Source organism: Erythrolamprus reginae, chromosome 1 (assembly GCF_031021105.1).
Source record: "Erythrolamprus reginae isolate rEryReg1 chromosome 1, rEryReg1.hap1, whole genome shotgun sequence".
NCBI lineage: Eukaryota > Metazoa > Chordata > Lepidosauria > Squamata > Dipsadidae > Erythrolamprus > Erythrolamprus reginae.
In genome coordinates, this window is record NC_091950.1 from 339,336,697 (window position 1) to 339,349,218 (window position 12,522).

At 35.8% G+C, this 12,522-nt stretch overlaps 1 protein-coding gene across 3 annotated transcripts in view; it reads left to right on the top strand.

Moving 5' to 3' along the window:
* FMN2 (formin 2) overlaps positions 1–11,989 on the top strand; it is a 624,734-nt gene extending 612,745 nt beyond the window's left edge. For all 3 annotated transcript variants that reach the window (XM_070734020.1, XM_070734019.1, XM_070734018.1), the window contains 2 exons: positions 9,435–9,516; positions 10,195–11,989. In XM_070734020.1, the coding sequence (XP_070590121.1) occupies positions 9,435–9,516; positions 10,195–10,221 (109 nt within the window). In that variant the 3' untranslated portion in view covers positions 10,222–11,989. The remainder of the gene's footprint in view (positions 1–9,434; positions 9,517–10,194) is intronic.
* The last annotated feature ends 533 nt before the right edge of the window (positions 11,990–12,522 follow it).

Here is a 12,522-nt window from a genome sequence, read left to right on the forward strand (position 1 = left end):
CTATGCACTGCATAGGAAGGAGCATGCCGGTAAGCTGTCACTGCTACTTCCAAAGAAGGGCATTAAATCTTGTAGCACGAGGCATGTGCTCTCAAAGTAAATTACCCACCAAAGAGAAGTCAATGAATTTGACTTGGGAACAAGATACCTGGAGACATGGAAATTCTCATTTTAGGGACAATCAAAAGAGAGAAAGGTTGGCGGCCTGGGACATTGCCCCCATATACTTGGGTTTTACCTACAAAATCAAGAGTAGCTAAAGTTCTTAAGAACTGGGCATAGGTAATTACTGTGAATATCTTCTTCCTCATCAGTTGTTTCCATCCCATTCTTTGAACATGCCTGTTTCTCTCAACTCCCTTCACACCTTACAATTTCCATGTCATGTCCATTTCTTCATTCTGGATCCTGATGCCTAGAGGTTGACATATCCTTCCTCGAAGTCCCATCAATGATGGTTGCTTCTAACTCAAGAGTCATATTATCTTACTGAGTTGGAGATGAACACCTGATCTTCTGGCACTTTGCATTAATTGGTTGCCGATCAGTTTCCGGTCACAATTCAAAGTGTTGGTTATGACCGATGAAGCCCTTCATGGCACTGGACCAGAATATCTCTGGGACCGCCTTCTGCCGCACGAATCCCAGCGACCAGTTAGGTCCCACAGAGTGGATCTTCTCTGGGTCCCGTCAACTAAAGAATGTCGTTTGGCGGGACCCAGGGGAAGAGCCTTCTCTGTGGCGGCCCCGACCCTTTGGAACCAACTCCCCCCAGATATCAGAGTTGCCCCCACCCTCCTAGTCTTTCATAAGCTCCTTAAAACCCACCTCTGTCGTCAGGCATGGGGGAATTGACATGTTCCCTCCCCCTAGGCTTAAAAAATTTATGCATGGTACGCTAGTATGTATGATTGGTTTTAATTTGTGGTGTTTTTTAAATTAACTTAAATATTAGATTTGTTTTACATTGTATTGTTATTGCTGTGAGCCGCCCCGAGTCTGCGGAGAGGGGCGGCATACAAATCTGATTAAACTTAAACTTAATTTATAAGCAGCTCTTTTCCCTCTGAACAAGATTAGAGTCAGGTGGTGTGGAGTGGGGGTTAAATCATGCCAGTTTAAATCCCCCCCCTCGTTGCTGCACTTAAAAATCAAATAATTTGGTTGTGATTAGTCATAGTGAAGGAAATGTTATTGATTTTTAAAAATGGTCTGCTGCAGATCTGTTGGCTCAATCTTTAAGTTATAAATGGAAATTACACAGTTTGCAGATTTTACTTTAAAATCTGATCTTCAATACCCATTGAAAAGTGAGGATCTCTATACTATAAATCTTGGGAAATCAATACAGAATGTTTTATATTTTCATCTTAAAGAGCAAATGCAAATTAAACTGGGGCTATGTTTTAAACCTGCAACAGTTAGGAAAATTGCTTTCTTTTTCCAGAAAATATTAAATTAATAAATGGATAATTGCCATGCTAGGGTCTTGGAAGAAAAACAGATTAACCCTCTGCTATCTATTATATCTGAAATTATTTAAGTCAGAATTTGAAAATGTAATGAATAAAGGGCTTTGTAAGCATCTTTTAAACATTGAAAAATATCCTGTTCTGTTTAAGAAAAGTAACAAATCTTATGTTCCCGGGTCACCCTGACCCGGACCGAAAACTCTTCATTTGCAGTGCTTATGTTTGGTCTTTTTGAAAGCTTTTTTCACTTGGAAAGTAGTCTGAACATTTCTGCACACAATGATATGAAAATTGAAATGAAAAAAGTAAATCTTATTGGTTTATTTTGCGGATATAATGCACGCCCCCCCTGTTTTTGTGAAAATTTTTTCAATTTATGGATAGTTTTGCTTGCAAAATGCATTCTATTTTACTAAAGTTGGTATGGGATTGGTAGCTTGAACATTTCTGAACATAATGATATGAAAATTGAACTGGAAAAATTGATGCATATTGGTTTATTTTGTTGATGAAATGCACGCCCCCCCGTTTTTTTTAAATAGTCTTCACTTTATGGATAGTTTTGCTAGCAAAATACATTCTATTTTACTAAAGTTGGTGTGGGATTGGTAGCTTGAACATTTCTGAACATAATGATATGAAAATTGAACTGGAAAAATTGATGCATATTGGTTTATTTTGCACATAAAGTATGCCTCAATTATTTCAATTTATATAAAAATTATACTGTTAATTTCAAACTTACATACTTTTTTTTAGTAAAATGGATTTGTTTCATAAAATTAGTTCTCTGGCTACAATGTGGTTGATTTTCAAAAGGATATTCCAAATATTTCTAGACAAATATGTATAAACAGTGACAATAATGGCACACAGCAAGGCCGAGGGGGGGTGGCCCTTTTGTGGCAAAAATAAACCAATAAGAACCATTTTTTTCAGTTCATTTATATTTTTCTTATATTCAGAAATGTTCAATTTAGTATATCAAACCTTTTGGGGGAAAATTCCTTAGGGATTTGTAGCCTTAAAAAATAGAAATTGACACGAAATTTAAAAAGGATGGGGGGAGGGGCTTTTTGATCAAAATAAAAATATAAGTCTCAATTTTTCCAGTTCAATTTTCATATCATTATGTTCATAAATGTTCAAACTAGTTTTCCAGTTGAAAAAGTTTTCAAAAAGATCAAATTCAAGTACCTAAAAAAATTATTTTTGGTCCGGTCACATACGAACAGAAACAGATTCAAAGTTATGATTTTTTTTTGCCCAGAAAACAATTAGCCACCACCCCAAAAATATTTTTTGATGATCAGCATTGTTAAATTGAGTAAATGAATGCCTAAGATTTTAAAGAATATTTCGGATTTGGAGCATAAAAAAATAAAAAGTGAAAATGGTTGCAAGCAGCCAAGTGGGGGGGGAGGCCTTATTTCTGATGTTAAAAAACCAATAAGAATCATTTTTTTCAGTTCCTTTATATTTTTCTTATATTCAGAAATGTTCAAGCTACCAATCCCACACCAACTTTAGTAAAATAGAATGCATTTTGCAAGCAAAACTATCCATAAATTGAAAAAAATTTCACAAAAACGGGGGGGGCGTGCATTATATCCGCAAAATAAACCAATAAGATTTACTTTTTTCATTTCAATTTTCATATCATTGTGTGCAGAAATGTTCAGACTACTTTCCAAGTGAAAAAAGCTTTCAAAAAGACCAAACATAAGCACTGCAAATGAAGAGTTTTCGGTCCGGGTCAGGGTGACCCGGGAACATAAGATTTGTAACTTTTTTTGCCCAGCAAAAACTAAGCCCCCCACCCCCCCAAAAAAATTCTCATAGAGAGAACCCCTGAAATGATGAATAGTCATGAAATTTCAAGTTTCAGATATGCAGGGAAAATTTTTTACAGGGACTCAAACTTGGCTTCGGGTCACATACGACCCGAACAGAACAGCAGGGTTTTAAATACTAGACTTGGGTTCCAAATACATATTTGTCTACCTATGTATGTGTGTGCACACAAATTAAGTATGGGTGTAGGAATATGTCATTTCATTGTTTAATTATTCCATTTGAGTGTGTAAAAAGTTAAAGTCTAATTTATGGTATATTCTCTCTCTCCCCCCCCCCCCCCCCTCTCTCTCTCTGTGTGTAAGAAAGAATGGGAACTATTCCTTAGTCTTCCTGAGTGGACTTGTCGCTCTGACACCTTCCTCTCTCAAGCACACAAACATTCCAGGCTTGCCAGTCTGTTTAAATTAGTCATGTATGACTAGACTCGGGCAAAGTATAAAGGTATCTGCTCCAGGCCTTCTTGGAGCCAGTCGGAAATGAATCTGTCTCCCAGAGATATTTCTCCAGACAAAATTATTAATGCTTAGTCGTATGGGAAGTGTCTTTTTTTTTCTGGCTGGGTTGAAGGATGGGAGAATTTCTACCACGATAAACCCACAATCAGCTGGTGTTTGGTAGAGAAAGAAGATAAAATGTTGCTTCAGGGAAGTCTGGTTTCTTTTACCTATTTTTTTATCTTGCTCATCTTGCGTGCTGTTTCCAGGCTTAATCACAACCAGCATTTTGTATACACTGACAATAAATAAGAGGGATGCGGTGGGGGGGGGGGAAGAAACCCAACAACTTCATTATGATGGAAACAAGGAACTGTTCTATTTGTCCAGGTTAATCCTCTGCTCTCCGTCTGAATTAATTCAAGTCAGAATTTGGATGTGTGTGAATAACAGGCTTTGTAAGCAGTTTTAAGAGCTGTGGTGGCGCAGTGGTTAAAATGCAGCATTGCAAACTAATTCTGCTCTTTTCCAAGAGTTTGATTCTGAGTGGCTCAAAGTTGACTCAGCCTGCTATCCTTCCATGGTCAGCAAAATGATGACCCATATTGTTGGGGGCAACATTCTGACTGTATAAACCACTTAGAGAAGGCAATAAAGCACCATGAAGTAATATATAAGTCTTAAATGCTAGTGTTTTATAAACTTTCAAAAAAATCCTTAAGTACTAGGCATGGGTTCCATAAATCTTTCTCTACTGTTCAAAAAAATAAAGGGAACACTTAAACAACACAGTATAACTCCAAGTATATCAAACTTCTGTGAAATCAAGCTGTCCACTTAGGAAGCAACACTGATTGACAATCAATTTCAAATGCTGTTGTGCACATTCAACTTTGTACAGAACAAAGTACTCAATGAGAATATTTCATTCATTCAGAGTTAGGATGTGTTCTTTGAGTGTTCCCTTTATTTTTTTGAGCAGTATATATGTGTAGGGACATGTCATGTCATTTTTCCAATTACTTTATTTGAGTATAAAAAACCTCAAGATTCTTGACAAATGTATTTTTTCTTTTATGTACACTGAGACCATATGCACCAAAGACAAATTCCTTGTGCGTCCAATCACATTTGGCCAATAAGTAATTCTATTCTATTCTATTCTATTCTACTCTACTCTACCCTACCCTACCCTACCCTACCCTACTCTACTCTACTCTACTCTATTCTAGTCTAAAAAGTTAAAGTGCCTTATTTATATTGACTTCATTTTTGCCCCAACTCTCAAGTAACAGAAAGTCTCATGCATTGGGGGGGGGGGGGTATTTTCAAGCTGAGGGAGCTAGCTAGTTCCAAATGTCTTTCCTTGATCATGAAATATTGCATGAAAGTGAAGTTAATATTTAACAATATAAAATAGAAACTCGGGTATCAGGCTTTTATCAAACCACAAGTGCATATACTCTACAGACTAGGCCTTTGAGATGTAATGCTACACATTCCGGTATTGATAATTCCAGTGATTTTACAAATCAATACTGATAGAATTCACCTCTGCTCATCACTAAGTTTCTCTCATAATCCACCACGATGTCAGGATCTTTCCTGACCCAGTCACCACTAGTTCAGATTGAATGTTGAAGTAATTTTGCTTCATCACCTTCCAGAACAGTGCATGTCACTATTTCCCTTACACCATATGCATCTTGCACAATTCTCTCCATGCCACTTATCATTCCTGGTCTGCATTTTTTTTTTGCTCACTATTACAAAGAACTCTCTTCAATGTAGCCATATAAGAAATCTAGAAATATTGTCCCTTTCTCAAATGCATGTGCTAAAATTCATGTGAGAATAATAGAACCCAACACTCTGATTATCTTTGGTCTAGAACAGCTTTGCTGGCTGGGGAATTCTGGGAGTTGAAGTCCACCAGGCTTAAAGTTGCCAAGGTTGCAGACCCTGATCTAGGAAACAGTAGCAGTCTCCTGGATTCAGTTACTTCTGTAATCCAATTCTGTGATTCTGAAGTGGAACTTACAACATTTTGGACTTTCTAGTTTAATACACACCTCTTTTGAATACACAGAACAGCTCCCTTCCTTCTGTCGATAGTTTATTTGGGGGTGCCTTTGATTCCAATAGTTTTCTGTTATTTCTATATTTTTTACAATAGTCATGTCTGTTCATCCTGAAGAAGATATGCCAAACATTAATATAAGGGGGAAATTGTATGTGTTTTTTTTGTCTCTCTGTGTAATTGTTTAATTGTAAACAATTAAATCTTTCCACTGTTGGACTAGCTAACATTTACAACTGCATATTCATTCATTCCTTAATCCTAATTGTCCCAAATTTGACCATAAATATTTTCATTCAGATGCCCCCAGATGATTCATTTTGAATCACATCTTGGCTTGTCTCCATGGGTCAATTTAATACTCTCTTTGTTATTTATATTGTCAATGATCTGGCTTTATTTTGGATTAAGAGGTGCTTTCCCTGCTTGTGCATAATTGTTTGTCCCAAAATATTTCCCTTAATGCTTAGCCAGCCCAAATCCTAACTCTTGAAATCTTGTCCTCAAAACAGAACTATTCAATTTTCCACTTGGACTAGCATTTCCAAGAAAATCATCTTGGAAATTTTGGAGTTTAAAATTTTTTATTTTGCATTCTAAATTTAGCATCAGCATGACAATTATTATTGCATTGTTCTTAGTCAGTTATAGTTTATGCCTGTATTCCATAGTTTGTATGTCACACATAAAAGAAAACAATATTGAAATATTGATTGTGCTACTTTTGACTTTAAAAACTTCAAATTAGACATGATTTCATATCACTATTACTAAAGTTTACCATTACAAATAAAGTGGCCACAGTCTTTCTGAGATCATCACCAAATAACCTATTGCTACCCTTCAAAAAATTGGAAGGTTAAATTAAATTTAGACCTGCCTAATATTATTTGTAAGAAATATTTCCTTCTTCCTGTGTATGAGCGATTCCTTCCCAAGACTGTCATGTTCCATAAAAACAGAAGTACAGTGTTCCCTCGCTTTTCGCGGGGGATGCGTTCCGAGACCACCTGCGAAAGTCGAATTTCCGCGAAGTAGAGATGCGGAAGTAAATACACTATTTTTGGCTATGAACAGTATCACAAGCCTTCCCTTAACACTTTAAACCCCTAAATTGCAATTTTCCATTCCCTTAGCAACCATTCAGATTATTACTCACCATGTTTATTTATTAAAGTTTATTAAAAAAATATTTATTAAAGGCAGACAAAAGTTTGGTGATGACATATGATGTCATCGGGTGGGAAAAACTGTGGTATAGGGAAAACCCCCGTGAAGTATTTTTTAATTAATATTTTTTAAAAACCGTGGTATAGACTTTTCGCAAAGTTCGAACCCGCGAAAATCGAGGGAACACTGTATTGCCATTTTGGGACTAGGATGTCTCTACTACAATCCTGAAGGTCCCAGGCAAGACTCATGCCTTTGTTAGCCTTTGCAGATCAGCCTCCCTTGGCTTCAGATGAACAAATATGTTGTTGCTATGGCTAAGAGGATTCATCAACTAGGTCTACTAAAGCTTGCATCTTCTGCAAGCTTTTATGTCCCTGGCTTTTTTCCTCAGTCATTGCTGCAGCCAATATAGATTAGGGTTTAAAAAACAGGAATATGGTTTAACTACTGGGTTGTGCTGTGGTGAAAGCAAGCACAATCAAAATATGCACAGTTTATTGAAGTTTTCTTTGCATCCATGCCACAGGCATCTTGTTTGGTCCCAGGAAACCGTCATCTAAGTTATCTCTCACAACACAGCCTATAATGATTATTTTCATTAATTTTATTGTTTGTGGCTTTGGACTCTGTCAACATTTTAGTCTGAGGGAAAATACTCTTGCAAATAAATGCTTTTATTCAGATAGCCAATTTCACCATCGCCATCTGCTCTGAACAAAAATCAGAGAAATAACTTCTCTTGCTGCAGTTTTAGTAGTTTCTTTGTGTATGTGTTGGATTGGACTGTAGATTTTTCCATCTAAACAAGCCTCAGACAGCTTCCAGAAATGCTAGCATGTAGCCACACTGTCTCCTGAAATGCTCTGTTCTTTCCCTACAACTGCTAACAAATTGCCTGCGTATCGGAAGGAATGAGCTTATAAGTCAAAATCACTGTATGAGAAGAATGGAAAGGCCTTGCCAGAGAAAAAACGCTCCCTTTCATGAAAACATTAAATCTCAGATTCTGAGAGTTTGTGATAATAAAATGTTTCACTCAAGAGTTGGGAGTTTACAAGTCAATGGATGGCATAAGAAGTTGCTGAGGTTCTTTCAAAAATCTTTTGAGTTCTTGGTTTATTTGTCACATACTGTAGAAGCTCATTCTTCTAAAAGCGACCAGTTAGGTCCCACAGAGTGGGCCTTCTCCGGATCCCATCAACTAAACAATGTCAGTTGGTGGGGCCCAGGGGAAGAGCCTTCTCTGTGGCGGCCCCGACCCTCTGGAACCAACTCCCCCCAGATATTAGAATAGCCCCCACCCTCCTTGCCTTTCGTAAGCTCCTCAAAACCCACCTCTACCATCAGGCATGGGGGAATTAAGATAATCTTTCCCCCTAGGCTTCTACAATTTCTGCATGGTATGTTTGTATGTATGATTGGTTTTATAACAAGGGTTTTTAGCTGTTGTAGTATTGGATTTTTACATTCTGTTTTTTATCACTGTTGTTAGCCGCCCCGAGTCCACGCAGAGGGGCGGCATACAAATCCAATCAATCAATCAATAAATAAATAAATAAATAAATAAAAATGTCCAGCTTGAAAATGAAGTGGGAACAAGGAAAAAAGAACAAGTAGAAAAATACTTGTAGCATAAGCATTATGCTTATAAGCATAAAAAAAGTAGCATAAGCATTACATATTTGTTTTTCTACCTCAAAATCAAAATGATTTGAGGATCGGTACATAGACAATGAGTATCAGTATAAGACCTATTTGAATTGTGATATAACTGCAAATATCTTGGGTTTAGGACTAGCAAAACACAGCTGAAATTTCATCTTCAAGCATAGCGACAATGACTTAAGGTTACTCACTGTCTCTTCCTACTCATGTAGTAGTGGCTGTAGAAGAAATTGGAGAAGGGATTGCTTTGGGACAGTTCACCTTCCAGGAGGTGAACAAAGTTCAGCAGGATATCAGTAGAATACTCTTCATTTTTGCTCTCCAATTTTCTAAAAGTCTAAAATATATTTGGGAACATTTTAGATTTATTTATTTATTGGATTTATATGCTGCCCCTCTCCGAAAACTCGATTCTTCTTGAGCCAACTTCCAGATGAAGACATAACCAATTATTACAGTGTTATTCATTTAAACTATAGAAATTACATATTGTGCAATGTATCTCCAGTTTTCAATAAGCAATTTGTTGAAGCTGGGTAGCTGCTCTTTTTCTGTTCTATTAATTTTACGGCAGCATAGAGCAGCTACAGTAACCATTGGGGTTTTTGGTGCCCGATAGTACTTCCTTGATGGTATTTGCTGATAATTTATATTTTGCATATGATCTGGATGGTTGTGTATTGAACTTGTTCTACAACAGCCTTGTATTTTGCAAGGATTATTGACTTGATGTATTAACATATTGTATTGCAGACTTAAAGAGGCTGAAGAAGTATGTAGACAGAAAAAAGGAAAATCACTTTACAATATAAAACAAAAGCATGATTCTGGAATTGTAAGTATAATTATTCTTACTATCTATAAAAATGTTAAATGTTAAACCAAGATGTAGAAAATGAATGCTAGATCTTAAAATAAAACTAACCAGCTCACTAGATTTAGGCAGTAGTGATGGTGATCATTTACAGCAACAAATAGCTGTAAATGATCTTTTGTAGTCAGTTAATTGTAATACAAGATAAATGGTTTGTTTTAAGCATCTGGAGATTATATCTTGGGGAAAACTCAACTTTATATCCAAATAGTCTGAGTTAATTGAATTTTGATCTTTGGGTTATAGAAAAATTGTTTCCTGTGTTTCTTTGTCTTGTTTGGGGTGATTAACAGCAAATCTTACTCTGTACCATTTCCCTGGTAACTACTTTTTAAACTGTCAGACACACATTCACTAAGGATGTGGGTCGCAATCACTTTGATGTGCAGAGGTTTTTTAATGTTTTCTGTTGGGAGATAAATGTTTCAATTGTGTTTTATGCATACACAGAACACTTTTGATCCTATAAAGGTAGTACAGTTGTTTTTCAGGAAGCAGAGTTAGAGTAATATTGCACAGTATCAAAGTTACTGAACAGATGCAGGACTGTGGATTATATAACAGGTTTCTGTTTATGAATATGCTATGAAATACTAAAATCTCTTCTTGCTCACTCTGTTCTGTGCCCTTCATTTTCAGAAAGCAAAGATAAGTATGAAAATTTGAAAGAAGAAAGAGTTATGTCTTTGTATCCAGACTCAATAAATTGATCATGCCTTGGGGAGGTAGGGGAAAAGGAAATATTACCATTCAGCTCATCTGCATTCTTGATTTTCTTGCATTTTGTTTCCTGTTTACACTGACTACTATGAACATTTATTGATGAACAGATTTGCACGATGGATACCCAGTAATGGAAGTTATTTGATATTTTTCCTCTTACAGGCATCCCATATATTACATTCATTCCATCCAAATATTATTTTGCAATTTATATGGTAAAATAATAATAAAGACTAAAGTAGTCTGTGTAAGCAGCAGTATTTCAGTATGTCTTAAACATACTGAAAACTTTATAAACATCTTATTGTTCCATTCCTGCAGGATTTTTTCCCCCCAAAGCAAATACATTACAACATTGCATTTAGATTAGAAAGAATGTTACTTCTTAAGAACTGTTTGTATCTATTTCCTATAAGTACGGTAAGTGTACTCTGAATTGGTAAAAGTGTTTCTTTTACACTCTAAGCCATGATCTCCAATATTACTTCATTGCCTCCTGACAAAATATGTCATAAATATGACATTCACCCCAGCTATTGTTATAATTGACAAAGTTGATCATGATTTGCTGATATTGGTGAATGGGATGGAAACAAAAAGGGGAAAGCTCAATTATAGTTAAGCACAGGACTCACTTGGTAGATACCAAACAATCTCGGGTATTTCAATATTACAGTATATTCATCGAAGAAACTGCAAAATAACAGGAAACTTGTGGTAGACTTTCTATCAAACTCTTGAGTAAAAATTAAAGAACTAAAGATCTTTCCCTTTTCCCATTCTAAATTATGAAAGATTATTAAGAGCCTTTGTTTTTCTGGGGATAAAACAAAGATTATTACTTCTGTTTGATCTTATATTTTATTAAGTACTTGTATTACAAAAAGTACAGCAGATGCAATTGTTTTGCAATATTTCTGTCTCAACTGCTAAAAACAATTTAATGATTGGGCAGATCTAGTTACCACATTTTTTCCACACTTTCTAAGAGCAACTTTTTAAAACATTTTTAAAAAGCCAAAAGTAGGGAAATTATGTATATATCTCAATGCCTCTTAGTATGGAAGGTGCTAGAGTGATGCAATCTCTAAGTTCTGAAATATTTATTTTTCTTCATGTAACCTTCTATATGATACCTGGTTGTCCAGAGATTAATATGTTTTTCCAGGAATCATAAGAGCTGCATAAAATATGACCTCAGGAATTGAATTTTTAAAATACCAGTCACTAAAAATATATATTTTTCCTCCACTGGGAAATGATTTCCTGTTACATGATCAGCTTGAAACTTTTATCATCTTTCAGGATAGCCCCAAAACTGCATTATATGATCAAATAGCATCAAGAATAAAGATTATTTCTTTGGGAAAGGGAAAAGAGAAGATTGTTAGAAAAGACCTATTAAAAGCAATTAAAGAAGTAAAACATATTTTAATAGCACTGATTAAACTCATGTTTGTATTTATGTAATTTATAGTCTTTTGCTGTTTCTGCATTTTTTTTCAGTTCAATGCATTTAAAAAACATTGAAGCATGTTTCTGTTTTGTAGATTTCCTGTTCCCTTCAGTATCTACTGTGTGTATATTGCCATTCTAAACTGAATAATGCTACACTTAACAAAGATCGCTATGTGCAATATTGTATTTAGTGTTTCTATTCCAATTTTTTTTAGAATGTTAATTTATATGAAAAATAAAAGAAATAACGAAATCACTGTAGTGCTTCAGTTTTTGTGTCTCTTGAGATGATTAACAATCACTCTGATCGCAAAAAAATTGAATTATTTGTTAAACAAAATTAAAACTTCCTCTTTTAAGAAATGTACAATATAATCTAAAACAATATATAAAGCCAACACCGAGGGAAGAATCAGGAAAGAGATATACTAGCTGAGGCATGCTTTCTTCCTCAATTTAGCATTTAGCAATAGCACTTAGACTAATACAGTGGTACCTCTACCTAATAACGCCTCTACTTAAGAACTTTTCTAGATAAAAAAATGAGTGTTCAAGATTTTTTCCCCTCTTGTTAAGAACCACAAAGGCCGGGCCAGTTTCCTGCCATTTCCCCTTTAATCCCAGCCACCTCAGGCTTTTCTGGGCTGCCAGGGGAGCCTTTCGGTGGTGCATAAGGAGGCTTTAGCAGTCCAGAGCAAACAAAGCATTTTCCTTTCTCTGGGTGCTTGGAGAGGGAATAAACCTCTGCCAGCACCCAGAGAAAAGAAATGCTCCCTTTGCTCTGGG